The sequence below is a fragment of the Monodon monoceros genome, unplaced genomic scaffold, assembly GCF_005190385.1.
Source record: "Monodon monoceros isolate NGI ecotype Baffin Bay Population unplaced genomic scaffold, NGI_Narwhal_1 Super_Scaffold_1, whole genome shotgun sequence".
In the NCBI taxonomy this organism is placed as follows: Eukaryota; Metazoa; Chordata; class Mammalia; order Artiodactyla; family Monodontidae; genus Monodon; species Monodon monoceros.
The window spans coordinates 85731251-85757476 of record NW_021703765.1 but is presented as its reverse complement, the minus strand read 5'-3'; the positions used below and the strand labels follow the sequence as shown (position 1 = coordinate 85757476).

Below are 26226 nucleotides of genomic sequence, written 5' to 3'. Positions count from 1 at the left end.
GCTATGACACCCTCCACAGGGATAATGACGGCTTGATGTTTGGAGATGATTAACCACCCCCGTAAGATTTCTCCTAACGAAGACCCATGAACTTCTATTTTGAACGCCAGTTACAACTCACTTCCGAGATGGATCCTTGTTGCCCAAATGTGGCCATAAACTCTCTAAAACGGTACCTCTCACGTAACCACCTCTTTCCCTCCTCTGTGGGACAAGACTTTCTGGGAATGAGACTTCCCAGTGCTGAGGAAGTCAACGCTGATGCCAGATAACCAAATGGTTGCTCGTCGACGCTTTTTCCAAAGAGGATCTCTACCCAAAGGGGGAAATGTGAAAGGAAAATCAAAACGGAGTCAGTATTGCTAAGAGGGCTCTCTAACATGGAGCTGGGAGACCACTGAGGAAGGATGACTTATGCATGTCTTAGCCTGGGTGGAATCTGACTTTTGGACCAGTTACTGTCTTAATGCAGCATCCATAATACCTGCCTGATGTTCCAGAAACTCAAGATATTTATCAGACACTTTACCCTAGAATAACTCATGACAGCCCACCCCTCAGGGAGCACACATTCCCTTTCTTGAGTCACGGTGCATCACGAGTCTTGAACAACCTTGTGGCATTTGCTTTTAGGAGCTCTTTTTTTGCTTGTTTGTTTTTTTCCGGTACGCGGGCCTCTCACCGTCGCGGCCCCTCCCGCTGCGGAGCACAGGCTCCGGACGCGCAGGCTCAGCGGCCATGGCTCACGGGCCCAGCCGCTTCGCGGCACGTGGGATCTTCCCGGACCAGGGGCACGAACCCGCGTCCCCCGCGTCGGCAGGCGGACTCTCAACCACTGCGCCACCAGGGAAGCCCCCTGCTTTTATGAGCTCTTGGCTCTTGACTCTTTCTCTTTCCTGTTAACACTCTCTGGTTTCACCTGAATCTGTATCTCCTGAATTGCCCTTCTTAAGACCCCAAATAAAGCTCTTTGTTCTTTGCTGCCTCGATACTGATTACTGTTTGACAACCATCAGAGAAGGCAGCCCTGCCCTTAATCAATAAACCTAACTGAGAACAGAAGAGTCAGCGTCAGACAGGAGAGCTCCTGTGAGGCAGGGCTAGCTTGTTAAGCGCGCTGATGTAGGGAGGACAAATATTTTCCCTCTACCCTCCTGTGTTCTCCGTGGCTGAGACTCTATAATGAAAGACAGATTAACAAGGGAAAATCAAATAGAAGTTTATTAACATGTGTACCTCAAGTACACATGGTAGATACCCAGGAAAATGAGTGACTCCCCCCAGCTGACTTCGAATCCAGACTAAAAGCCATCTGAGTAGGGAAAGGGGAGGGGGATGTAGACCTCTTAGGGGAGAGTGAAGGAGTCTTAGGAAAGATGACAGGGCCCTTGGAAGAATAACTGGGAGGATAGTTTGTGACAGGCTTTGTCAGAATGTGGTGTCTCCTCTCCTGTGACAAGAGCCAACCATCCCTGTTGGTGAGCCTTCCAGGAGGGGACCTGTGACAGCTGAGGTCCTGGGAGGATCTGACTTTAGGCAGACAAGGGAGTTTGGAGAAAGCCTCTCCTGCATTTGCTGTTCCTCCAGTGCCGACAGCTCCTTAATCAATGTACCAAGGGGCATACTCGGGGTGACGTGTGCTGCTGTCTTCCACCGACGCGATTTTGTCTGAAATGGGTTCACAGCTGCAGGAAAGGGTCCTGGACTGACCCAGGAGACCTGCCTTTGAGTCTGTCTCCAAAATCTGGGTCTGGGGAGAACACGGGTCCAACGGCTCAGTGACCCGATGTGGATTGTCTTTGGCCTTTTCACCCGGTGAGTGGACGCCTGTCTGGGACAGTCACAGGGAGCAGATGACACCTGCCGACCGGGCTGCTAAGCACATGCTCAGTCCTCGTGGGAGAACCGGGCTCGGGTGGAAGAGCCTTTCCAGCAACTTGGGTTGGATGGGCGTCCTGCAGGGATTCTCGCTCAGGATTCAGGGCCTCGACGCCCCTGGGTCTGGGACCAACCGTGTGCCCCGCCGTCAGCCTGGGGAGCTGGCTTCCCGCTCTGCGCTGCCCTTTCCCTCACCAGCCCCAGGAAGGGCGCTCCCTCCTCCCCCCACCACTCTTCCATCATTTGCCCACATGGATTTGTGTGCCAGGTTTCTGGGGTGACCTTCTCTGTGTCCTCCGAGTTTACAGGAGCTCGACTGAAGCTCGAGGTCTCCCACCAGCACGTCTGTGTTTGGTAGTCCCAGCGTGGGCGCGCTGTCGGGCCTGGTGATTTACAACAGAGGGAGCACAGGTGCCTCCACCAGGGATCCTGTCCTGCTCTGACTCTGAAGCCTTCTTGCAGGAAGGACACCGAACTCCCTAACGAGAGCTGTGACTGTGACAAGGCTATTAGCGCTCCGGCTAATGTGACAATGTGAGGAAAATTTCTGTGTTTTTACTGTCCCACCACCTAGATGCTCCCATCACAAGATGCTGGTGTCACCAGCGCACAGGCGTGAAAACAGTGACACACGTGCGACACAACTTTGCAAAATTCTCTGGAAATTGTCTGAGACTGGGTAATAATTGCAACATCCCTTTTAGCCAAAGACAAAAATAAAACAATTTAGGAATGAGCTTGGCCCCCTTTTTTCAAGGAAAACAACCCATGGGGTGCGGGGCAAGTGCCTCACAAGCAGGGCAGCACCCTTCCCAAGGGATTTGAGGCAAGATTGAGTTTTTTAGTTTTATAACTTTATAGTTTTCTTTTCCAAGATCACTTCTAGGGTGTCGGTCTGTGTTCCTTTGCTAAGCAAAGGCAGCATCCATGCTCAGGTAAGGGGGTCATTAACTTGGGGGATTCTAGTTCATGGTGGTGGTTTGGGGCTAACTCACCCTTTCCCACCCTTCAGGACACTTGCGATGCCTTCAATGTTCCCTCCTGGACAGCTGGACCCACCCTTCCCACCACGTTATTTCTATTCACCAACCAAGCTCCACTCCAACACCTTGCACACGCACCTGTCCTCAGGTGGAGCGGCCTTCCAGTCTGTGCAGACTGAAGATCAGCTGTTTCTTCCAGAAACACAACCATCTGTATAGTTTCCTATTGCTGACCTAACAAATTACCACAAACTTAATGGGTTAGACAACACAAATTTGTCATCTCACTGTTCTGCAGATCAGAAGACTGACGTGGGTCTCACTGGGCTAAAATCAGGGTGTCTTCAGGCTGTTTCTTCCTGGAGGCTCTAGGGGAGGACCTGCTTTCTTGCTCATCTGGGTTGTTGGTAGAAGTCAGTTCCTTGTGGTTGTAGGACTGAGATCCCTGTTTCCTTCTGACTGTCGCATGAGGGTCTTTCCACCTGCTAGGGGCCATGTATGTGCCTTGGTTCACAGTGCCTCGCTCCATCTTCAGAGCCAGCAGTAGCAGTTGAGTCCCTCTCATGCTTTGAATCTATCCTTTTTCTTCTATCTTGTCTCTCTCGTTGACTAAAAAAAATGCACAACTGAAAAGTTGAGGGTTATGTTTTATTTGGTGGACATTCTTAGGACTTCAAGTCCAGGAGGCAGCATCTCAAGTAACCCTGAGAGAACTGCTCCTGATTTGGGACGCAGGCGGCAGGAAGCAGCAGTGAGCAGTAGCTGGAAGCAAGATCTTAGCTCCTGGACCGGGAGCCCTAACCACTGGACCACAGGGGCCAGCAGCTAGGGCCTGGGTCCCGAGTTCTCGATGTCTTGTCAAGAATGAATTCAGGCAAGGATGCAGAAGGTAAAGAGAAAAGTGAAAAGTTTATCAGAAAAGCAGAGTACATGTGGCAAGACGCACGCGCGAACTCAGAGAGAGAGAGTCATGAAGAGTTGTTGCGCCTTTGGGAAATTTAAATCCCTTTTAAGGGGGCAGCCTTCCGGGTCTTTGTCTCCTTCTTGGCCAATCGTACTGATTTGGCCTCTAATTTGTCTCTGGACCCTCCCCTGGGTGTGCACACACCCCTCAGTCGAGATGGATTTCATCGCAAAGGCGTCTGGGAGGAAGAAAGCAAGACTTACTATGGTCTGGCATCCCCTGGCTTACTGACCCCTTGAAGGCTTTTGCGCATGTGCAATGTCTCCCTTGCCCCAGGGATGGGAAATGTATGACCTGTTGATCTTTTAACAGGGTTTAGTGCCAATCTGTCCCTGCCATAAAAGTGTCCAATGTCCAGTTATCCACCCTATTCCTGTTGCTGTTTCTTATATCGAAGTGCAGATCTCAAAATACAGACAGGGGCTTCCCTGGTGGCGCAGCGGTTGGGAGTCCGCCTGCCGATGCAGGGGACGCGGGTTCGTGCCCCGGTCTGGGAAGATCCCACATGCTGCGGAGCGGCTGGGCCCGTGAGTCATGGCTGCTGAGCCTGTGCGTCCGGAGCCTGTGCTCCGCAACGGGAGAGGCCACAGCAGTGAGAGGCCCGCGTACCGAAAAAACAATATATAGACAGGAGTCCGGTCATAAATATGTAGTTCTGGAGCCCGTTTATTTCTTGCTTCAGGAGATGTAAACAGGGGGCTGGTAAGGAATGTCCAGCCTGGAGCCCATCTATCTCCTGCCTCACTCCTCGGAGGTGACGGGGAGCCAGGATATATAGAAGTTTTTGCAACAAAGGGCAGGTAGTCTGAACTTGAAAAGATTATTGTTATTAAAGAAAACCAGATATTTCAAGTTAAGAAATTTAGTGCTTTTCTATGTATCGGAAGATGCAAGAGTCTGGGCTCACTGAAATCATTCCTTCGATATGCACCTCAGCTATGGGGTTGGGGGCAGTATCCTGTATTTTCACATCCTGCGTTCCCTTAAGGTACGCCCTTAGGGGTGGCTGCAATCTGATGGCTGCTAGATGGCAGGTATTCTTTTTTCCTTCCTGAGTTCCCTCAGGGCTCACTGTCGGGGGTCAGGGGGCTGCAATTGCTGATGGCTGAGACATCCTTGTTTACTGATATGGCTACAGCAGTATTTTATTCCTCACTCTGACAGGATGGGAAGGATTACCCTATTTTAAGGACTCATGTAATTAGATTGGGCCTACCTGGGTAATCCAGGATGCCATCCCCTCACCTAATTGCACCCTCAAGCCCCCCTCTCCCATGTAAGGTAACACAGTCACAGGTCCTGGGGATCAGGGTGTGGACACCTTTGGAGCCACTATTCTCCCAGCCACGCCATCATGGACTTGAATCAAGGTTCTCCCCCTCCGTTTCCCTGATGGGATGCTGTGCTGTGATTTGATGAACTGCTTGTCTGTCCCCATCCTCTGACTTGAGGGTCAAACCTCCTCAAGGTCAAGAAGGGTCTCAGATTTCCAAAGGTCCGTTCAGTGAATATGAATTGATGCAAAGGTGAATCCTCAGGACACCCACGGGCAGGAGGTGACAGGAAACTACGGACCAGGAGGGCCTGGGGCGCTGGTGAGACTGTGCCCCACGAGGGTGTGTCCTCCGCTCAGCACCAGCCACGGCTGCCACATGGCACCGATCTCAGAGCTGCCTGAGCCCTGACTGCTCAAAAATGTCAGGAAATCAGAATTTTAGGCAAAACATCTCAATCTTTAAGCCCTGGCCACTAATTGACATTGTTTCAGCACTGACCAGATTGAGCACCTGGAGGTCGCCCAGCCTGTGTTCCTGCAGTTTACAATCTCCTCCCTGGGGAAGTTTTTATGTGACAAACCCGCCCAGCGCCTCCCTCCCGGGCCTTCAGAGGGACATCTCTAAGATCAGATCCGGTGTCTCCCACTCACATCACACCCCTCAGAGGCTCTCTCCACCCCCTCTTAGCCTCACCTGCTGCCCCAGCCCCGCCTCCGATGTCCCACCGCCCCAGAACAGTCCTCAGCCCCTACTGTGTTCACGCCTTCAGCCCCAGTGTTTCCCAGCAGTGGAATGTCCCCTCCCCCGTCCCTGTTTCCTGCGGTGTGCACTTGGAGAGAAAAGGTTCACGTTCCCAGGGAAATGCCTTGGACAATTCCCAGGTGTGAAAACCTGTCTGCTGGTTAGATGCACACAGTCTGCTACCTCATAAAGCATTGCAACGAAGTTAACTAAACGCTGCGATGCAGTCACCATCCCGTGGAGACCAAGCAGGGGAACTTAATTCTTAAGAGGAACCTTGATAACGTCACGTGTGGCTGGAAGCGAGGCCACTGGTGAAACAACTGCTGGGAGTGTCTGGACACTTTACACAGAAATTAACAGTGCTCCTTGGAAGCTGCTTGAATAATCCATTGCTGGTAGATGACAAAACGAGGAATGCTCTACGGCAGCGGCCCCCAACCTTTTTGGCACCAGGGACCGGTTTCGTGGAAGACAATTTTTGCGCGGACCGGAAGCGGGGGGGGGGTGGTGGATGGTTCAGGCGGTAATGCGAGCGACGGGGAGCCATGGGCAGCGGCAGGTGAAGCTGTGCTCGCTCGCCACTCACCTCCTGCTGTGCGGCCCGGCTCCTAACGGGCCACGGACCGGTACCAGGGTTTGGGGACCCCTGCTCTGAAGGTCTAAGGCAGACTTGCAAAGCCCCACTGGGGACCTGGAGTTTGGGGCTGCTGAGATTCTAGAACTATTCACAGCCCTTTTTCCTGGAGCTGCTGAGGAAGCATCCAGACAGTGTGACCAGCAACATTCTACCGACGTCCCCAGTCCTGGAACGTTTCTCTTTCGTATAATCCACATCTCTAGAGCAAAGCTGCCTTTGTGCTCAGGGCAAAGGTTTGGGCACCGTCCATGATTTCCCCCTTTGCCTCACATCCCACATCTAGCATCTCATAAGTCCTAGAGGCTCGACCTCAAGCATATGTCTTAGCTGATGTGCCCCCAGCTCCGTATGTGACCTGGCCCCATCCCCCTCGTCGCCCATGAGACTGCTCCGCTCTCCCTGCGCTGCACCCACTCCTGCCCAGCTCCTTTCGTTTTGCCGTTCCTTCTTCCATTATTTTCCCCAAGGCTTCAGCTTAACCGTCAACCCTCAGAGGCTTTCCCTGACCGCTGTTCTAAATTACAATTAGCGTGCATACACACACTCACACATATAAACACACACACCTGCTATGTACTATGCCTACACACTTATGCATATATGCACACCTTCACACATACAGATACATACGCACCCCTACACACTCACGCAAACATACCCACTCACAACCACACATACACCTACCCATTCACAAATCCACACGAACTCTACATGTTTGCACATACACACTCCTACACGTTACACACACACGTGCGCACGCACACGCACGCACGCACACACACACGCACACACAGTCTATCACGTCGCCCTGCATCATCGTCTCATCGTCCTCAGAATGCACATCACCAGCTGGTGTCACCATGTCCGTGGCTCAGTTACTTGATCACCATTGGCCTCATCCACTAGGACATCATCTCCAGGAGGACAGGAGCCTTGTCTGACCTGTTCAGTGTCTCCTCCACAATTTCTAGAACTTTCCCTACCATGTGGCAGGTACTCAATGAACATGGGTTGGATGATGAATAAGGCTTCGTCTTCAACAAGGTCCTGAGGCTGTAGCAGAGCCCACATCCCTAGGCAGGGGCTGCTTCACACCCGCTGAACACCACGCTGTCCCCTCGCCTCCAGTTCTGCACGTTCCACACTGATGACAGTGCCCTTGTGATGTGGCGGCACAGACCTGTCCTATCTCTGCCATGAAATCGAGTCAGCTTGGACTCAGCTTCCTCACATAGGTGGGGGATGGAGTCATACTTGTCTCGTCTGCGAGGGTGAGGACCTGGTACTCCTGCCACCCAGCCGGCTCTCACCAGTGATGGGTATTCCCACACATCCACCTCCAGACTGCTCCCAGGGTCTGCAGGGTGGCTTTCATGTGACTGCTCCAGGCACGGACTGCGCACCCTCCCCGTGACCAATGGAAGCCACTTGTGTTAATTTACAAACCTGGTCACTGACCAGCCAGTGGTAGGCGTGGAGTGGTTCTGTGTAAATCCCAATGTGATTCTGAACGTTTGTTTTATTTCATCTCTCCTAAATTTATCAGTACCGTGTATGTCTTTGAACATGCGAGTCCTCTCTTAGGTTTACACGGTGCCAACAGATGTTTTAATACTTACTTGTGGAGCGTTTAACTTAACCAGATATTTGTGTACCCCTCCCTCCAGTCTTACTGACCTAGTTGCAAGTGTAATGGTGATTCAGAGCACGCTCTCTGAGGCTCAGGTCCCTTGTTTATAAACGGTGAATGCTCCATTCAGAAGTGAGGACACAGTAAAAACTCTCTAAACCATGTTTTTTAGCTTGGAAAAACCATTTGTGATCCCAGAGGTGAGATTAAAGCTACGGTGAGATTCTAATTCTATGACATGAGGAGGAAACATTGAAGCAAAAATAAAATATAAATAAAACTTTAAATAAGATTAAGCACATTAGAACTAATAAAATAGATGTACCAGAGGCAAATAATGAATAAATCCTAATCCCTACAGGAGGAGATGTTCTAGGAAATGTGGGTTTCGGCTCCGAGCCCTGGAATGCAAGATAATAAGACAGCAGGTAAGGCTGTGCAATAGATTAGCTAAATGTGGTCGTGAGAGAAGCTCTGCCTGCGGCCCAACACGCGTAGAGTCTATTATAAAAGCTACTTTGGGACCTCCCTGGTGGTCCAGTGCTTAAGACTCCGCGCTCCGAATGCAGGGGGCCTGGGTTCGATCCCTGGCTGGGGAACTAAGATCCTGAATGTGCCTGGTGTGGCCTAAAAACAACGCTGCTTTTCCTGATGCACACAAAGGTTTGCAGCCGTCACAGACAAACCCCACAGCTCAGTGACCAAAAAGAACAATCCGTTTGTCACCCATGCCTGGTGACAATCATGGACTGACAGGGGTGCTCTGCTCACCACAGCTGCCCCAGGACCCAGGCTGCTGCTGTCAGTCACCATGTCAGAGTGGGGAGGAGCTCCACAAGGACGTCAGATGCCCTGGGATAGAAGTGAGCATGACCTCCATCCAGCAATCCCATTACTCCAGGTGGGTGAGACGAGCTCTCTAATGGGGCTCCACCCTGTGCTGTGGAGGCTCAAAGGAAGGAGCATCACGGGCAGACTGGGGTCCGGGAGGGCTTCCCAGGGGGCTCAGGAGAGGCAGCCTCGCCCATGAAGAGGAGGGCGTGAAAGGCTGAGCCTCAGACGTTTCTGGAGGCGGGTGGGGGTCTGAGCGCCGTGTGGGTCTCAGCCTTTGCCTCTGGCGGTTCCTGTTCTTTAACTGCGGTTGTGGATTCTCCCCAGCAGCGCCGAGAGCAGACCGCAGAGCAGCCCGTCTGGGCGCTGTCTCCACCTAAGGACAGGCCGCCACCACGGGAGTGTGCGCACCTCATCTGGACACACGGGCTGTTGTAGCCCCGTCTTAGACCTTACTTCTGGGAGCCGTTCCCTCCAGAATCTCTCATCTTTCCCAGCGATGGCTAAGCCGTGGGCAGATGGCGTAACCCTTCCTGCTGTGCAGTGTTCCCTGGTCTCTTCTCTTCAAAGTGTGACTGACAAATCAGTACACGATAGAGGGTGGACACTTTTGACCCAGTAATCCAATTTCCAGGATTTATCCACGATAGCTGATGTCTGCGAAGGTCTACCTACAGATATTTCATAATGGCAATGATACCCCTTACAGACTTATAATGGCAAAAATATCCCAAGAATCCAACAACCTGGAATTGATTAAATACAAGAACACGGGCATCCATAAGATAAGACAGCAGAGGCATCACCACCACCAGAGCCCCCTGGGAGAGCCTGGGGGTCGAGATACTTTTAAAGTCTCTTCAGGGGACTCCATTAGCCAGAAGACAATTCCTGCTGGAGAAGAATGATTGATGTCACTAAAAATAATTACACTCTATTCATGCATTTAATTGTTAAGAAAGAAACAGTTACAATGAAGTGTGTGCGATCAGAACCCATTTTCATGAAGACAGATACACACTCAAGTGTGTGTGTACACACTCAAACTCACATACACACAACCTGAAAAGCCATAGAATATTTATCACTGTTCTCTCACTGTTGATTCTTTTCCTGCCTTTTGCACATCAATAATTAACACACTTTCTAAAATTGCAAAATTATGCATTTTTGCAATAAAAAAGGTTAACATTCTTTAAATGTTTCTTATCATCCAAACAGAGCTGTTAGCACTTGGATGCTTGGGGATGGATATACAAGATGATGATACCACGGAACCTGAATGAACAATTTTAGCACTGCATACAGCGATGGAAATTGATGTGAACTGGAAATTAATTTAAACACATTTGTGTACCTGGAGTCTACTGTTCACTGGCTAATTTTTCCCCATAACCCCTAATCTTGAAAATTCTTGCTCAAGAAACTGCTCTTTAAAAATTCATAAATGCACACTTAAATAAATAGATGAGCTCCCTAAAACTTGATTCATTGTTCCAAAAAAAATGGTGTGGAGACGCTTCACACACAAAGGAGCAGAAATCGTTCAGCCTGCGCGGAAGACTGCACAAGTGCGCGTGGGAGGTCTGGGGATTCATCACAGGAGCCAGGGAAGCCCAGGCTGCGTCCGTGAGGGGCAGTGGGATAGCGAGAGATGGCGCTGAGGACTGTGGGCCCCCAGCGCAAGGTCGCGGTCACAGTCCCTGCGGCCCCACCCTCCCGTCCAGGCCCCGCACCTTCCCCAGCATTGTTTTCAGTGAGTCTGTGCAGGGACCCCAGGGAGGACGGGCGGGGCTGGAGGGAGAGTGACCCTGTGAGTCCAGGCAGACCCACGGTCGGGAAGGGCGTTGAGCGTCCTCAGGTGTGAGTGACGTAATCGGGGCTCCTGGGCTGCAGCCCCCGATTTCTAACCAACCTTTGGAAGACAGAAGGGGAACCACTCTGAAAACCCGGCAAATGGCTCAGAAAACCTGCTTCGAGGATTAAGAAAAGCATGAAACTGTTAACTCGTCCTCCGGACCCTTCCTGGGCCTCTGATGTCACAACGATGCCCCAGCTTCCTGCTGTGGAAGGAAGGTTGCAGGGGAGGGGAGGCGAGTGTTTCCTCTACGACCCACATCACTGCAGAGGCCCTGCTCCCCCGGCCCATCACATGCACATCCTCTCTGCCGACGGCTCTTCTGCAGCTGCTGCTGTCCTGGGCACAGCTGGGCAGGAGCTGCCCTGCGTGGGGCAGGTGAGAGCACCCAGGCCGAGACCCGTGAGGCAGATGAGTTCTAGGCCCCAGGCGTGGCCAGGGAGCTGCAGCCTGGCATCCCCTGAGATGTGGGGAATGCAGAATCCCAGGCCCCAGCCCCGGCCCAGGAATCAGCACATCTGCAGTGCAAGCAGCCCCAGGGGACTCCTGAGCACGTTGTTCTCCGAGGAGCCGGAGGGCAGCTGCTCTGTCCAGTCAGCACAGCACAGGGGACAGAAATGCATCCATTGTGGCTGCATCGGGTGGGGCAAGTCTGCTGTGAGCGGCTGCAGACCTCAGTCCACAGGAGCTCACGTGAGACAAGCTACTCTCTCGCACAAAACCCAAGTGTGGAGAAGTGTGGTCCAGGGCTGGCGTCATCATTCACAGTCATAAGGGAAGATAGCTCCTCTCTCTTGCTTCTAGGAACTCCTCGATATCTGATTCTTCCTCATGTTCCAAAATGGCTGCTTGAGCTCCAGCCCCCACATCTACATTCCAGCTGCCTGAGACAGGCAGGCCACCGTCCTTATCTGACTCTACTCTCTCGAACTTCTCTAGTTACCTCCAAGCTTGGGGACAAGCTTCACACAGAGCCACGGCAGCCACAGCCTGTGTCCTGGGATGAGTGCTGGGCAAGTCAGAGTGATTCTCCCACCAGGGCCAGGTGTGAGCCTTCTGTGTGCCCCAATGCTCCCCACGCCACGTGGAAAGAGTCTGTCAGCGTCCACCTATAGGACCCAGCAGGGAGAGAAGGGAGAAAGTCAATACACTTAGTGAAGAAAAATCTCTCAAAACTCGGGAAATCTGTAAAACCAGAGACAGAAACTGGGGCCAGGACTGTTTGCTGTTTAACTGACAAACACAGCTTGAAGCAGAGGAGGTTCCAGAGTATCCATTTATGTGAACAAGCTACACAGAATGCAGCAGTCAGGCCATTAGCTCATTTATCTGGACAGACTCCATTAGGTCCATTACTCTTCTTGATTAAATCTCCTCCAAGGATGCCTGTCAGAGGTGAAGGAATAGTCCCACATGGGCTTGGGGAGATGCCAAGGCAGCATCTGGGTGGTGTCCCCCTGGATTGCAACCTCCCTCAGCCCCAAGCAAGAAGCACACAAGGCCCTTCCTGCTGCTCGGGGACATCCGGGGGCCCAGCTGTGAGCAACAGGGAGCTCTGCTGGCTTCTCTCCCAGCTGCACCTCCAGGGCCGCCCACAAAGCTGCTCTGTCCACAACCAGGGGTCCCAGCTGTCTCCATCCTCCCCACACCTATCCTTGGGGGGTAGCTGTGGCCTGGCTCCCCCATGTCACACCGTGGTTCCACACTTCCTGAGCAGACACTGGTGTTCCCTCACACATCATGGCTGAGATGCCTCCCCGGGAAGGAGAATGGGACCATGAAGGCCATTTTAGACCAGTCAGGGTTTGCCCCTGCACTGGTGTTGGGTCACCCTTCCCTGAGTCATCCAGGAGATTCAGTGTTCTCTCAACAAGGAACAAGGTGGGGTCTTGGATGGAGACCCCGTGTCTACTGCACCTGTTCCCCTCTGCTGTTCGGAGAACAGAATTAGAGCTACTGCAACTGCAGGGCTTACTCGTTTTACGGAATAAAACCTCCGACAGAAGTGGAAGGGACTCAAAATTCACACTGACATGAAGAAACCGACCCCTTCTGTTTCAGATTCCATCCTGCCGGGGCGGCAACTTAACCTTGGATAATTTGGGGATTCCGCACCCCCTTTCCACCTTTTCTCCAGAGATAAGTCCATGTTCGGGGGTATATGTAGCACCAAAGTATCCAGGAGGGGCGATCAGAGCCCTGGGAACTGCACCTGAGAACCTGCCCACTGGCTTCTCCCTCCTCGGTCTTCTGAGTCTAAAGAGGTCAAGGGACTGGAGGGGAGAAAGTACTTTCATTGTAGCCACAGTGCACCTCGGTGAAGTGACAGGAGAGAGCTGGCAGCCATAGCTCGCTCCCATCCTATTATCAACAGCTACCCTGCTTTGCACGGGATGTGCTTTATCAAAGCCGTATTCCATCTGGGGGAAGGGCATTCCTGACTTCCCAGCCCCTCTGGGCTTCCTGTCTCCCCAAAGAGGGGGGAAATGCTTTATCACTAGAGAAACACTTCTGAGGGTCACCACCCTAGACACAGACCCACGAAAAGATGCAGATTTACCATAATGTTACAGAACACTTCTCCTACCACCCATGTTAACACCACAGCAGAAAAGGAGCTGGTATATTAACAGATTAGGCTGAAAGGGCTGCAAGCTGCAGACTCTATGAGTACAGCGCACAGGGAAAGTCCAAGGTCAAGGGTAGAGAAGGAAAAACAGGAAGTTGGAGCCTCAGACACCTACAGCTGCAGCAAACAGTCTACAGAGCCCAGCTCCCGGTCAGATGAACATAACTCCTCACACGAAAGTCCTATTTACCTCCGCTTCTAACACCCAATACAGGTATGTTTAGCTTTTAATGACAAGAAAGAAAATTGTAAGGGATACCAAGAGGCATCGTAGTATATTTAGGTGTGCACCATAATGACTTGATACTTGTATACACTGCAAAACCATCACCACGGTAAGTCTAGTTGACATCCACCACCGTACATGATGGTGATGGATGGCACAGCTACACAAGTGTTTTCTTCCCGTGCTGAGAACGTCTAAGATCTTCTCTCTTCGCAACTTTCAAATATGCAAGATGGTGCTATTAACTGTAGTTGCCACGTTGTACATTATAGCCCCAGGACTTATTTTATAACTAGAAGTTTGTACCTTTTGATCCCCTTCATCCATCTTGCCCACCACCCGACCCCCCACCTCTGTCACCACCAACCCACTCCCCGTTTCAACAGAGGACACACTAGTGGTTACCAGTGGAGGGGGAAGCAATGCAGCGGAGGGGGAGGTACAAACTATTGGGTGTAAGATAGGCTCAAGGGTGTACTGCACACCATGGGGAATAGAGCCAATATTTTGCACTAACTATATATATGGAGTATAAACTTAAAAAAAATTATTTTTTAGTTTCATAAGCGTTTCTTTTCTCTTTCTTTTTATTGGAGCAGAGTTGATTTACAATGTTGTGTTAGTTTCTGCTGTACAGCAAAGTGAGTCACTTATACATATACATAGATCCACTCTTTTGAAGATTCTTTTCCCATATAGGCCATTACAGAGTGTTGAGCAGAGTTCCCTGTGCTGTGCGGTAGGTCCTTATCTGTTTTATATATAATAGTGTGGATATGTCAACCCCAATCTCCCAATTTATCCTCCCCCCTCCCCACCTTTTCCCCTGTGGTAACCGTTAAGTGTGTTTTCTACATCTGTGACTCTATTTCTCATGGAATCTAAGATAATGGTACAAATGAACTTCTTTACAAAACAGGAATAGAGTCACAGATGTAAACATTTTTTAAAGACTTTAAAAAATAATAAACCAGATTTAAAGACTTAGTATAGAAAAAAGAATGTAAAATAAAAAAGAAAAAAAAATGTAAAAAAGAATGTAAAAAAAAAATTTCAACAAGTTTTAATGTTATGTGTTGAAATATTTTTGACACATTAGCTTAAATAAAATATATTGTTACATTTTTTTGAAAAAAAGAAGCACCAGTATTCTGTCCAGTACATTAACCTGGGGAGACACAGGGCTGCACAAACCCCAGTACCTGCCCCACCCAGGGAGGCTCCTGAGAGGGCAGGGCATTGCCCATCACAGTGTCCCAAGAGCTGGAATGTGCTGGGCACATAGAAAGCACTGAATAAATGTCTGCTGAGTGAATCCCAGGGTTGGATTTTACCCACGTGTGTTTCTCTTCAGATTTTTGTCATGAGACCCACTGTCCTGCTCACCTCCCACTAGCAAAAGACGCTAAAGACCACACTTTAAGGACATTAAGATTTTATTTCATAAAAATCACAACATATTTTCACTACGTAGTGGCATTCATCGTCTTTCCTGTGCTATAAACTACTTTAAACACACTCTTGTCTCCAACTGCTTCTCTTTGGCCAAATTATGTGTAGATAATAAAATACTGCAGAAGCCAAAATATGTAGCCTATAAATAAAGTGCACTGCTCTCATTCTTTAGAAATAAAGAGTTCGCGCATTACTTCTCCTGATATATTAGCTATGTAGGGCGAATATGCAGAGAGTTAAAAAAACAACAAAACCAAGAATTCCATCTAAAATAAAAACAGTTCCTTACTTGATTTGCTTCACCAGAAACTAAATAAGAAAAAAGAATCCAAGTGTAAATCTTAGGGATACAGTGTTCTCACTTCTCGGTGCTCTTGGGCCTGACAAGGATCTAACGCCAAGTTACAAGCGATCTCGTCTCTGGAACCACGAAGAGAGCCTGGAGCAGACCTGGGTGCACTTTCCGCCAGACACGGGGTCTCTGCCTCCATCTGCCAGGTTCACCCCTACGGCACACCCATGGGGAATGCCCGTGGCATTGTCACAACGTGACATCTGGGACCCACCCGGACCGAAGGACAGAGGTTAACCCTGCGTCAACACGCCGCTCTGTGTCCCACCCCCCTCCCGGTCCCCCCACCCCCCACCGGGGGAGATGCCTGAAGATGGCTGTCACACTCCTGATCATCAAGGCGTGAGTTACTTCACGAAGGTGCCGGAGGAAGATGGAAAAGGTCTGCAAGACGATGTAAAATCTCACTCGGAAACAAAGCAGACGTGTTGGGAGAGGCGGGGCGACGCTGTGGGGAGGCCTTTAATGCTGTCGCCGTCACAGTTTTCAGGGAAGATTTTCCAGTATCGAAAACAGGTTGGAATTCCGTACTCACACATCTCACAAGCACTCTTGGTGCTGTCATCACAGGGTGACCTTTCACAGCCTGTTTCCCAGCTTTTCTCGATGGCGCTTCGGTTCACGTCTATGATCGAACCCTAGCGTTCCACGGGGTCCCGCCCACACACGGAGCCCCAAGGATCATCCCATTTCCTAGGGGGCTGAGTCCGGGTCCATAAATTAACATCAACTCAGAAGCTACAGCTATTGCCACCCTTCCCACCCCGGGTCGGTCAGGGCCAGGGTCCTCCCCCGGAGCAGCCCGCCAAGTGGCTCTGTGCGTCAAGGTCTGCCCCTGTGGCGACGTGAAATCACGTACTGCGCTCCCCTCCGCTGTGATCCGCTCGCTAGAAACACGGAAAAGCATTTATAAGTGATGAGGAAGAAACTCTCTGCGGGACGTTATGCCTTGGGAAACGGTGGCTCTGATGGGCCACCGTGGTGAACACACAGGAGGCTCAGGTGCCAGGAAAGGGGGCGATCTGAAGGCTGACTTGGAGTCGGAAGAGCCAGCACTCACGAAGAAGGGGGGAGAAGCTGTCAGAGCAGAACCGCCCCAACCCAGGCTCTCCGCCTATGCGAGGCCCCGGCGCACAGACAGGGGCGGGGCACCTGGGCGTCAGCAGGTGCCTGGCATCGGGGCCCTGCTTTGGGTGGAGTCAGCAGGTGGAAAACATCCTCGGGCGCTTCCCCACGCGCCCCCACGGGCCTCCGCCCAACCTCCCCTGCGGGACCCCACCTCTCTGGTCCCAAGTCCCCATCGTGGCGCCCGCCAAGGCTAAACTTCCCTCCTGGTGCCACGGGCCTCCTGTGCGCACAGTGTGGAAGGTCTGGGGCTCTGCACACTTGCAGTGACAAAGGGGAGGGACCGCTGTGTGCTCCGGGGGGCCCGTGCCTCGCCGTGTATCAGGCTGCGGGCTCAGCGGTGGGCTCTGTCACAGGAGCAGGTCGCAGGAGAGGATGCTGTCACGGGGGGCGGGGGGGAGGGCCGTGACCCCCAGGTCCAGAGAGCGACGAGGAAAGGGTCCCAGTTGCGAAGGCAGAGCGATGCTTGCGTGTTGTCTGCAGCGGGTCCGGGGGTTCTGAGCGGCAGGCTGCCGGGTCCACGGCCTCTCTGCTCACACGGCGGACAGGTCCACGCGGTGCCCGGTGTGGCTGCTCTTGTCCCAAGGGGTGAGCTTGGTGGAGCCTGTACCAGGCCGGGTCCCGTTCATCTGCAGACCACACAGAGGACGGAGAAACGGAGACTGCTCTGAGACGAGAAACCCAAGTCCCACAGGAGTGCTGAGAGCAAAGCCTTGTGCCGGAAAGTTGCCTGGGGGCGGCCCCACCGCTCCCCAGAGAAATGAGGACCCAGAGGGCGCAGTTCTCTCCACCTTCTCTGCACAGGTTCCCCTGCCTCATGGCTCCCAGGTTCTGGGGTGCACTCACCCAGGCAGTCATTCATTCATCAATCTGTCGTTCACTCATTCATTCATTCACTCATTCACGCCTCTATTCATCCGTTTATTCACTTACTCCTTCGACACTGATTTATCGAGCAGGCTGGGCACCGGGGCCTGTTCTAGGCTACGGGGTCACACCAGTGAACAAAGCCGACCAGACCCTTGCCCCCGGAGAGCTCGCGTTCCAATGGGGGAGGCAGACAACGGCCGTGAAGCAAATGAATAAAGCAAACAACTGCCAAGGGTAGCAGGCACAGGACGCTGGAGTGCGGTGGGAGCACCTTTGTTCAGTGCCGTCCAGGAGGGACTTCCTGAGAAGGGACCCCTGAGCGAGGGCCTAGCTGACAGGTGGGAGGCTGCAGTGCAGTGAGAACCCAGGATATCGCCTTCTCCAGGCTGCCCGGGGGCCCTGCCTGGGGGTCTGCAGGGCGGGGGGATGAGGGACCACTTCCCACAGGAGGAAGGTGAACCAAGCCCAGCGCTGGGAGGTGAGCGGCTTGTTCAGACCCCTGACCATCCAGACCCAATTTCTCAGGCACCTGTAGGGGGAGGAGACCTGATGTAGAGGCCGGGCTGTGTCCAGTGACTTTTGTGCCTCTTATAGGACACCCTCAGCATGTCCAGCGTCTGCCCCCCGGTCAATTGATCCTTCCATCCCACTGAGTCAACATAAGAAGTACTGGCCCTGGGAAACGGGGCAGGAGAGAGGGCCAGGTGACTTCGTGAGGAGGGGGACCCTGTTGTGGGTGTGACATCAGCTCACACCGCCTGCAGTCCTATGTCAGGTGTGAAAAGCCCAGCCCCCGAGTCGAGCCTCCATCACCCCGACCTGGGCAGCCGTCCGCCCGACACTGATGGTGCAGGCGCTGGAGCTCGGGGAAGGAGTGAGCGGAGGGCCTGGGGCTCGGGCTGTAAGAGACGCAGCCTCAGGACCACGTGGTCCTCTGTAAGGCAGAGGCTGCGCGCAGCTTAGTGAAGCAAGTCCCGGCTGATGAGGACCGAGAACAAGAGGCCTGGGTCAGTGTGGAATGAGGACGGAAGGCACCCAGAGCAGGATCGGCCAGCGCAGGAGGGGCGTACACGAGACACCACATGCACTCACGATGTCCGAGTTGAAGGGCTTCACGTTGGCCTGGCGGGTGGAGCTGCTCGTGAGGGACCAGACCTTGGTTTTATGCTTGAAAGCAGCTCTCACCTTCAAAGGCAGAATGAAAGGCTCATTAGAAGCAATTTCAGAAGTTGCAAAAGCAACAAGAGGTCATTCTAAAAGGTCCCGAGGAATTTGTGCTGCAGGGTGAGGACAGGACTCGGAGGCATCAGATCCAAACAGAGTCAGTGGTTCCGGAGCTGCGCTACGGACGTGTCACTGGTTCGTGTGACAGATACAGGCTGTGTCCCCGCGCCGTTCCCAGCCCTGCACGGGGAGAAAGCTGGACCTGGCCTGCCCTTTGCCGACCTCACAGTGCTGGGTGGGGAGACGGGACACACTCGACGGTGAACGGCCTGGGGGCCGAGCGTGTGACCGGCACAGAAACCACACAAGGCAGTAAATGACGAAGCGCACGCGTGGGGCGGGGCCGCGTGTGGTGCTGAGGCTGCCGCCCCCTCCTGCCCCCTCTGCCACGTGGATCAGTCTCAGGCCCTGCTTGGGCTGCTACCTGGTCTTTGCAAACACGTGACCTCTCCTCCGCTGGCCGCCATCGTCCTGGGCGACTCACCCTGCCTGCCCCTCCCCCATCTCCTCCCTCCCCGCCTGACCTATCCTCGTGCAAACGGATGGACTCTCCTGGAAAAGCACAGAGGCGGGTGGTGCTTCTGCCCTGTTCTCAGTCACCGTTCCAGAGGCATTTCCCCAGGACCACAGCCTGGAAGGGACTCAAATGCCAAGGAACACAATGCCACCCCCACAATTCACAGGTAAAACTTCTCCCACGGACTATGGGTCCCGAGCGACAGGATCTAGAGCACCTTCCACCATCCCCACGGCCAAGTGCACAGCAGGTGCAATGCCCCAGACTGCACCAAGAGGAATGAGCCCACTCCAGGTACCCCAATGCCCTTGGAGGCCACATCATAAAAGTCCCCTCTCTAACCCCTGCAGTCAGGACTCCTCCTTACACCCCAGGCCAGCTTCCTGAATGCCTCTGGGGAGGATCTGCTGGGAGCACATCTGCATCTTACTCTCCCTAATATGCCAGATGCCAAGCAAGGTCCTGAATCTCCAGCTCAGCTCTTCCACCCTGTCACCACCTCCCCTGGTCCTCCACACAGCCAGCAGTGCCCGTGTGACATCAGTGAAGGACGATGTGCGTATGTTGCTTAGCAACCGGGATGAGGGACGGAAAGCAGCCTCCCTGCACACAACCTGTCACCAACACCAAGGCTTATTCAGGGTTACATTCCCGGACGCCAGCCTGATGCGGCAACACTGTTCCTGCTCTCTGTGCCCTTTCAGAAATGAAAAACCAGCTTCATACTGTCACGAAGTGGAGTAGACATACCTCTGAATTCAGGAGACAATGAAAAAGGAAGATGAAAAATCCCTGGCGAGGAAGGGGAGGAAAACACAGAATTAGAGCCACTTGCATTTTGTTACAAACACTTTCTGAGGGTTCCTTCCAATGCCACCTATGGGCTCTGAGAGTGGCATTGGCACGGCTTGGTGTTGGGGAGCATGTGGGAGTGCGCTGTGATGCTGGACCCTACGGTCTGGAGTCCGTAAGCGTGGAAGGGCATCCTGTGATCTAACCTAAACGCAGGCAGCCGCCATGGCCTGATACAAAGACAGGTGGATACAAAGACAGGTGGACGCCCAGACAGGCTTAACCTCAGAGGGGAGCAAACACGCTGGGGCAGACAAATGGGAGGGCACGAGCGCGTCACCTAGCGCGAGTCCTGGTGTCCTCACCTGCAAACTGAGGATGACGGCCACAGTGAGAACAGACACAAGCTGAGGATATCCGCAGACGTCTAGAGACTCTGCCCGTGTGTCCGCACTAGACGAACACTTCACGTGAGTCACCTCACTTAGTGCTAACAAGCAGCCCCCGCAAAGTGGGTCCTGTCCTTGTTCCCATGTTCCGGAAGGGGAAACTTTATGGGACACAGAGGATAAGTGAGGATCCCAGGACCTGGGGTGTGTAGGGCTGCGGCCAGGACAGCCGACCCCCTCTCGTTATAAACAGCCAGAAGGAAGGAAACTATGCACGGGGGCTTCTTACAACTTAGAAGCCTGACACCGTCACTGGCTGTGAAGACCCAGAAGCAGCAAGGACACCACGGTGAGGGCCGGGGTGGATTGAGCCTTTGGCTCGGTGGCGTAGGCCGTGTATGGCCACGGGCGCCCGCCTCCACCCTTCCTCTGGGGGCTTGTGGCTCTGGGGACTCAGACTCTGGGCTCTCAAGTCTCTGGTTTCCAGGCTGTTACCCTTGCTGTCCTTCCATGCAGAGAGCAGATGAGAACTCAGAGCCCAAGGTATCCCCATCACCACCTCTCCACGCCTGGCTCCCTTGCAGGAGCTGCCCACGTGCTGACCGTCTTCCTTTCAGGCCTGGGCGCCCCTCCACAGACACTGTCCAGGAGGACGAGGCAGCCCTGCTGTGAATGGGGTCCTGCATAGCCCATTTGCTCAGAGACCCTGGTGCACGCCCCATCCATGCCTGTGTCCTCAGGCCTTGGGGACCCTCCACGCTAGGGGTCCACGAGGTGCGTGCGTGTGGAGGGGACGGAGCACAGGGTCTCCCTCCTGCCTCAGAGGCACCCTGCTCCACACGTCCACTCACAAAGCCGCTAGTCCCATCGGGCCCTCACCTGTAAGGAGTTGAGTACGGCAAACATGTACTGAAAGACCACAGCCTGGTTGTTGACAGCGAGCACGCCGAAGACCCACGAGGTTCCCAGGATGGGCAGCAGCACGGCCACAGCTTTCGCTGTCAACCTGCAAGAGGAACAGGGAGGGTGGGCAGGCAGGGCGGGCCCAGATGCGACGCTTCCAGCGGGAGCAGAAAAGGCCCTGCTGCGAGCGAGACCTGGCTCCTCCCTGCAGGAGGCCTTGGGTCAGGAGCTGACTACCCGGACGCACAAGACAGGGTCCCTGCAAGGCCAGCTCTGGGCCAAGCAGACAGCTCTGCTTCTGCTGGACTGCAGCTGGCACTGGGCTTCCGGGAGCCAGCGCATCCTCTGGGCACACTCAGGCTGACCGCCCCAATCCAACTGGTGGTGATGCTGAGGGGGAATGCTGATGCCAGGTGCCCACGGAGCAGAGCACAGCCGAGGAGACACACCCAGCGCCGGGGCACCTGCTGCCTCAGCCTTGAGGCTCTCCCGTGGAATGTGAGTTCCGAGAGGAGAAGGATCTGGGTCCCCCAGTGTCCGCAGAGCCCAGAACAGAGCTGGTGTGGAGGCAACGCCCCAGGGGCTGTCTGAGTCCTGGCCGCCTCTGATACGTGCTGCAAATCGTCGTACGCTAACTGGGGCCCGGCCTACCCCGACTCAGACAGCTCAGCTCTCCACAGGGTGGTTTCTGCACGTAAGCGTGAGAGAGAAGTCCAGAGACGGATGGGTGCAACCTCCAAGGCCCTGGTCCCTCGGCGCTGCAACCCGCACGGTCTCCCTCACTAGACGGCGAGTCCTCTGAAGGCTGCGCTCTGTATCTCTGCAGTCCCAAAGCCAGCACAGCACCAGGACCAGCGGGCAAGATGAGGAAGAGGCCACGGAATGGATGAAGGACGAGCCAGCGGTGCCACTCAGGGATCCAGCCCCCCAGGAGGAGGCGCAGTGGCCCTAAGGAGCCCCCTGGTCAGAAGCCCAAGGTCCCGGCATGGACAGCTCCTAGCAGCAAAGCCCTAGAAAACCAAAGATGTGCTCCCACACGGCATCTCTCAGGGAAGCTGCGGCTGCGTGTTTTCATAAAGTCAATACAGTTAAAATCAGACACCTGAATCTGGGGAACAAAATATCATGACTGATTTAGAGTCGATCTTTAGATCCTGGAAAATCCGTCATTGAAAGGAACAGCTGCTGAGAAGCTGGTATCAATGTGTTACTTTTAAAGACATGGTTCATTTTTACTTCAAAAATGAAGCAATAAATGATAAAATCTTGGAGGAAACTCCTCTAGTTGAGGCCCTCTGAGGACTTGTTAACACAGCCAGAGCAGCCAGGTCCCCTTGTCAAAGGCAGAAGGAGCGGGGTCCCTGCAGGAGAGGAGGCCTGGGCAGGTGGAGGACGCCGTCTGGACGCATAAGGCGCCCCGATGCCCACCCCCCTGCTCCCAGGGGCCGGCATCCACCTGCCTCCTGCCCCCAGGACCCGGATCTCACTTGGGAAAACTGAACGTTCTCTGCTTTCTGGGGAGCCTGGAATCGTGACCAGTAAATAGAGGAGAGAAAGCAGGTGGAAGGCAGCCCTGTTAGGGCTCCTGAGGAAGCATCTCATGCGTTAAGTCACTGAGCGCTGAGCTGCTGGGCAGGAAGGAAAGGACTAGATTGAAACCAGGAGAGGGGGAGCCAGAAGTGTTCCAAGGAGGCTGTGCTGCGTCTTCCCGCCCGGCTCCCGGGGCTCCTGCTTCACCAGCCCAGGGAGGGGATGCTAGGAAGGGAGTGAGGCAGTGACCCAGGGTCCCGCTCGGCCACGTGAAGAAGAGGCAGGGCAGGGAGCGTGCTGGGCGGGGAGAGTCGGGGGTCTGTCCAGAGGCACGAGCCAGACTCTCCAGGAGGTCGGTCCTGGGCGCCGGGTCACGTGCAGGACACAGGAGGGCACAGCGGCAGCGCCCCAGCCCTGCTTCTGCAGAGACGCAGAAACGCCCCCGCGATGCACGGCCCCTACCTCCCCCGTGTCAGCCTCCACTTGGGGACCAGGTCCCCACGGAGGGCAGATGGGTCGTGGGCTCAGCTGCCTTTCGGGGCCGCGGTGCGTGAAGGGGGGGGTGGTGCAGAGACGGGGGAGCGGGTGTGGAGTGAGATCCAGGCTGCTCTGGGTGCCGCGAGGCCAGCGGTCCTGCAGGGTGCCGGGTCAGACGGGGCCCTGCGCACCGAGGGGAGGGCCTGGGGGCTGAGGTTGGGGTGAGGGAGGGTCAGGCTCCTTCCCAGCCAGGGCCCCGGGGCTGGGGGACTGGCGGCCTCACAGGGCAGCACTGCCTGTTCTCGCTGATGGACGAGGAAGGGAACTGACCCTGACCTAGGAGCATCTCGAAGGCTTCCAGGGGCTGAAAAAGCCCGAGGGGGCCGGAGCCACTTGTCAGGTTAATTTACAGTGTCTGGAATTCATTACAGAATAATTGTCTTATCGATTTGCTGCTGACGTGTTTACTGTTTTCCCTTTCAGATCGGAAGAGATATAGCGTAGATAAAGTAACTTACAGAATGTCAGCTGCCTAGGAACTGCACCCTGTTTCTATAGCAGCCCCTAAATTCCCTTTGAGGGGCCGCTGCCCCCACTTCCTGGCCCAGTGGTTCGGGGGTGCTGACTGCACCCCAGAGCCAGGATGGACCGTGTGACTCAGGCCAGGGTTAACTGGTGATTTCCATCCACTGGGACTGATTTGTGGATGGGCATGCGGTCTGGTCTGAGTCTCGGTCTCCAGGCTCAGGACCTCTGATTACTGGGGAAAGAGACACACTTTCCCATGGATTTGAACCTCCTGTTGCAGCCATTTGGTCACCAGGAGGCAGAGTCCGTCTCAGCGTGAAGCCGACAGAGGGCATGGAGCTGAGAAGTCCGGGAGGAGCTGGGCCCTGGCGGTATTATTTGATGCGCTGGACCAAGCCGTTTTAGACTCATTCCTGGACTTATGGTTGCCTGTGTCGATAGGTACACCTTGTGCTTTAGCCAGTTTGTGTTGGGTTTTCTGTCACTTGCAATTGGCAGAGCCCCGACAATGGGGTGGAGAAACCCCAGAAGGCAGCGAGTGTGTGGGTGGAACGCCCCCCATTCAGAGACACCTGCTCCTTTGGAGGATGAACCAGTCCCAGAGCAGGTCAGGAAGTTCCACCCTCCTCAGGACAACCTGTAAGATGGCCGCCATCACCCTTGCCGCGCAGACGAGGAAATCAGGGCGTTGAGGGGTTGAATAGCTCACAAGGTCCCAGCAGGTGGTAGGGCTGAGGCAGGACTGACCCAGGCAGGGCGGTCGGGCTCCAGAACCCTCCTCTGGACCCCACCGCCAGCTCCTCTCACCCTAGGAGTGAACCAGTCTCTGGGAGAACATCTAATAGACCCCCTTCTTTCACAAATGGGGGCAGCGAGCTGGTGCTGGTCACAGAGACCAATGAGGATGCATGTCATGAGGACACCGGGCAAGCCCAAGGGTGTGACCCGCCCTCCTGCCACCCGCGAGCATCCTCTGTGGGCAAGGGGCATGGCTGACAGCCCAGGGTGCCACTTACTTGAAGGCGCTGGGATCTCCATGTATCTTGTAGTTGTCGGCGCTGATCTGTGAAATGACCCTGGTCACCGCGATGAGGATGCCCATGTTGACCTGCGTGAGGAGAACGGGAGACAAGGTGAGGGCCGGAGCCACACCTGCAAGGCATCCGAGTCCACCCGGCCCAGCCCCCAGCCAGGCTTCCCAGGCAAACAGACGGCGTCTCTGGGAGAAATCGAAGCCGCGTCCCTGAACTTTTACCTGCACAGGTCACCTGCAAGACCGCCTTCTGGGAGCCCACATCTGTGCTCCCGAGAAAAGACGGCCAAACACCCCAGGCCGAGTCCCCAGGAGCACACCGAAGAAAGCATTCCTCTGCTCGCCACCAGGGCAAGGAGGCTGTGAACCTCAGAACCGGACAGAGCTGCTTCCAGCCTCCTTTCACCATGTGCTCCCTGGGTGTGGCCCTGGGTAACGTACTGAAGTCCTCCGAACCTCAGTTTTTCCACTTAATGAGACAGAGTAGGAACGCCCACGGTGCAATCTGAGCGCCGGAGCACAGCCTGCTCTCACCTCCTGCCCACACCCCAGGCCCACGGCTGTGCGTCCACAGAGGCCACAGCATGGGATGCTTCGTCTTCAGCCCGACGCTTCCTCCCTGTTGGGGAGGGGCTGGGGCCGGGGGCTGGGAGGCTCCCCTTGGGGGCTGGGGGCTGGGAGGCTCCCCTTGGGGGCTGGGGGCCAGGCCGGGGCTGTGAATGTCTCTGGCAGAGGCTCTGGCACAAAGTGTCCCCTCCCGTGGGCAGCTCTCCAGGGTCCTGAACAGGAGCCTGACCAGGCAGGTGACAGCAGGGGAAGTGAGGCCCCGCCATGTCCTTCCGCTACAGGGTCCACAGCTGGATTTGGGGCTGTGCTGTGACGGGACCTCTCCCTTGTATCTGAAAACTTCTGAGGTCATTTACAGAGTCGGTGAGGAGTCCCGCTCCCGGCCACGTGTGAACCTTCAGGCCTGAGCACAGGCAAGGACAAAGGCGTTCCTGGCAGGCCACACAGGGAAAGTGGCCTTCCCCACACAAGACCTGGGCCACAGCAGAGCGTTCCCGGCTCTGAAGGGGACTCAGGCCCCTCCTGCCCCGGCCGGACACGCCGCACACATATCTGCGTTCCTGGCCTGAACGCCCTCGTTAGAGGCCTCCTTCTGGGGGCCCAGCCTGAGGCCTTTCCAAAGCATCTCTGCTGATACCCCTTATCTCAGGGGCCTTGCAGACACCTCTCCGCGAGCTGCCTCAGTACCCAGCTCCCAGGTCCAAGGCTCAGGAGCAGCCTCTCCCTCAGAACCCGCTCAGCAGCGAGGCACCCCTGCCCGCGCGGCTCCGCGGGAGGGGGTACTGGGAAGCTGGCACCCCTGCCCGC

At 54.5% G+C, this 26226-nt stretch overlaps 1 protein-coding gene across 5 annotated transcripts in view; it reads right to left on the bottom strand.

Annotated features, from left to right (window-relative positions):
• Positions 1 to 15766: 15766 nt before the first annotated feature.
• The window catches only part of ADGRD1 (adhesion G protein-coupled receptor D1), a 139187-nt gene continuing 128727 nt past the window's right edge, over positions 15767 to 26226 (bottom strand). For 4 of the 5 annotated variants that reach the window (XM_029234414.1, XM_029234430.1, XM_029234421.1 and 1 more), the window contains 5 exons: positions 24836 to 24927; positions 21261 to 21387; positions 19951 to 19992; positions 18552 to 18644; positions 15767 to 17218 (listed from right to left, as the gene is read on the bottom strand). In XM_029234414.1, the coding sequence (XP_029090247.1) occupies positions 17123 to 17218; positions 18552 to 18644; positions 19951 to 19992; positions 21261 to 21387; positions 24836 to 24927 (450 nt within the window). In that variant the 3' untranslated portion in view covers positions 15767 to 17122. Of the gene's footprint in view, positions 17219 to 18551; positions 18645 to 19950; positions 19993 to 21260; positions 21388 to 24835; positions 24928 to 26226 lie in introns of those variants that run through there. The other variant, XR_003795350.1, reaches the window with a different exon arrangement.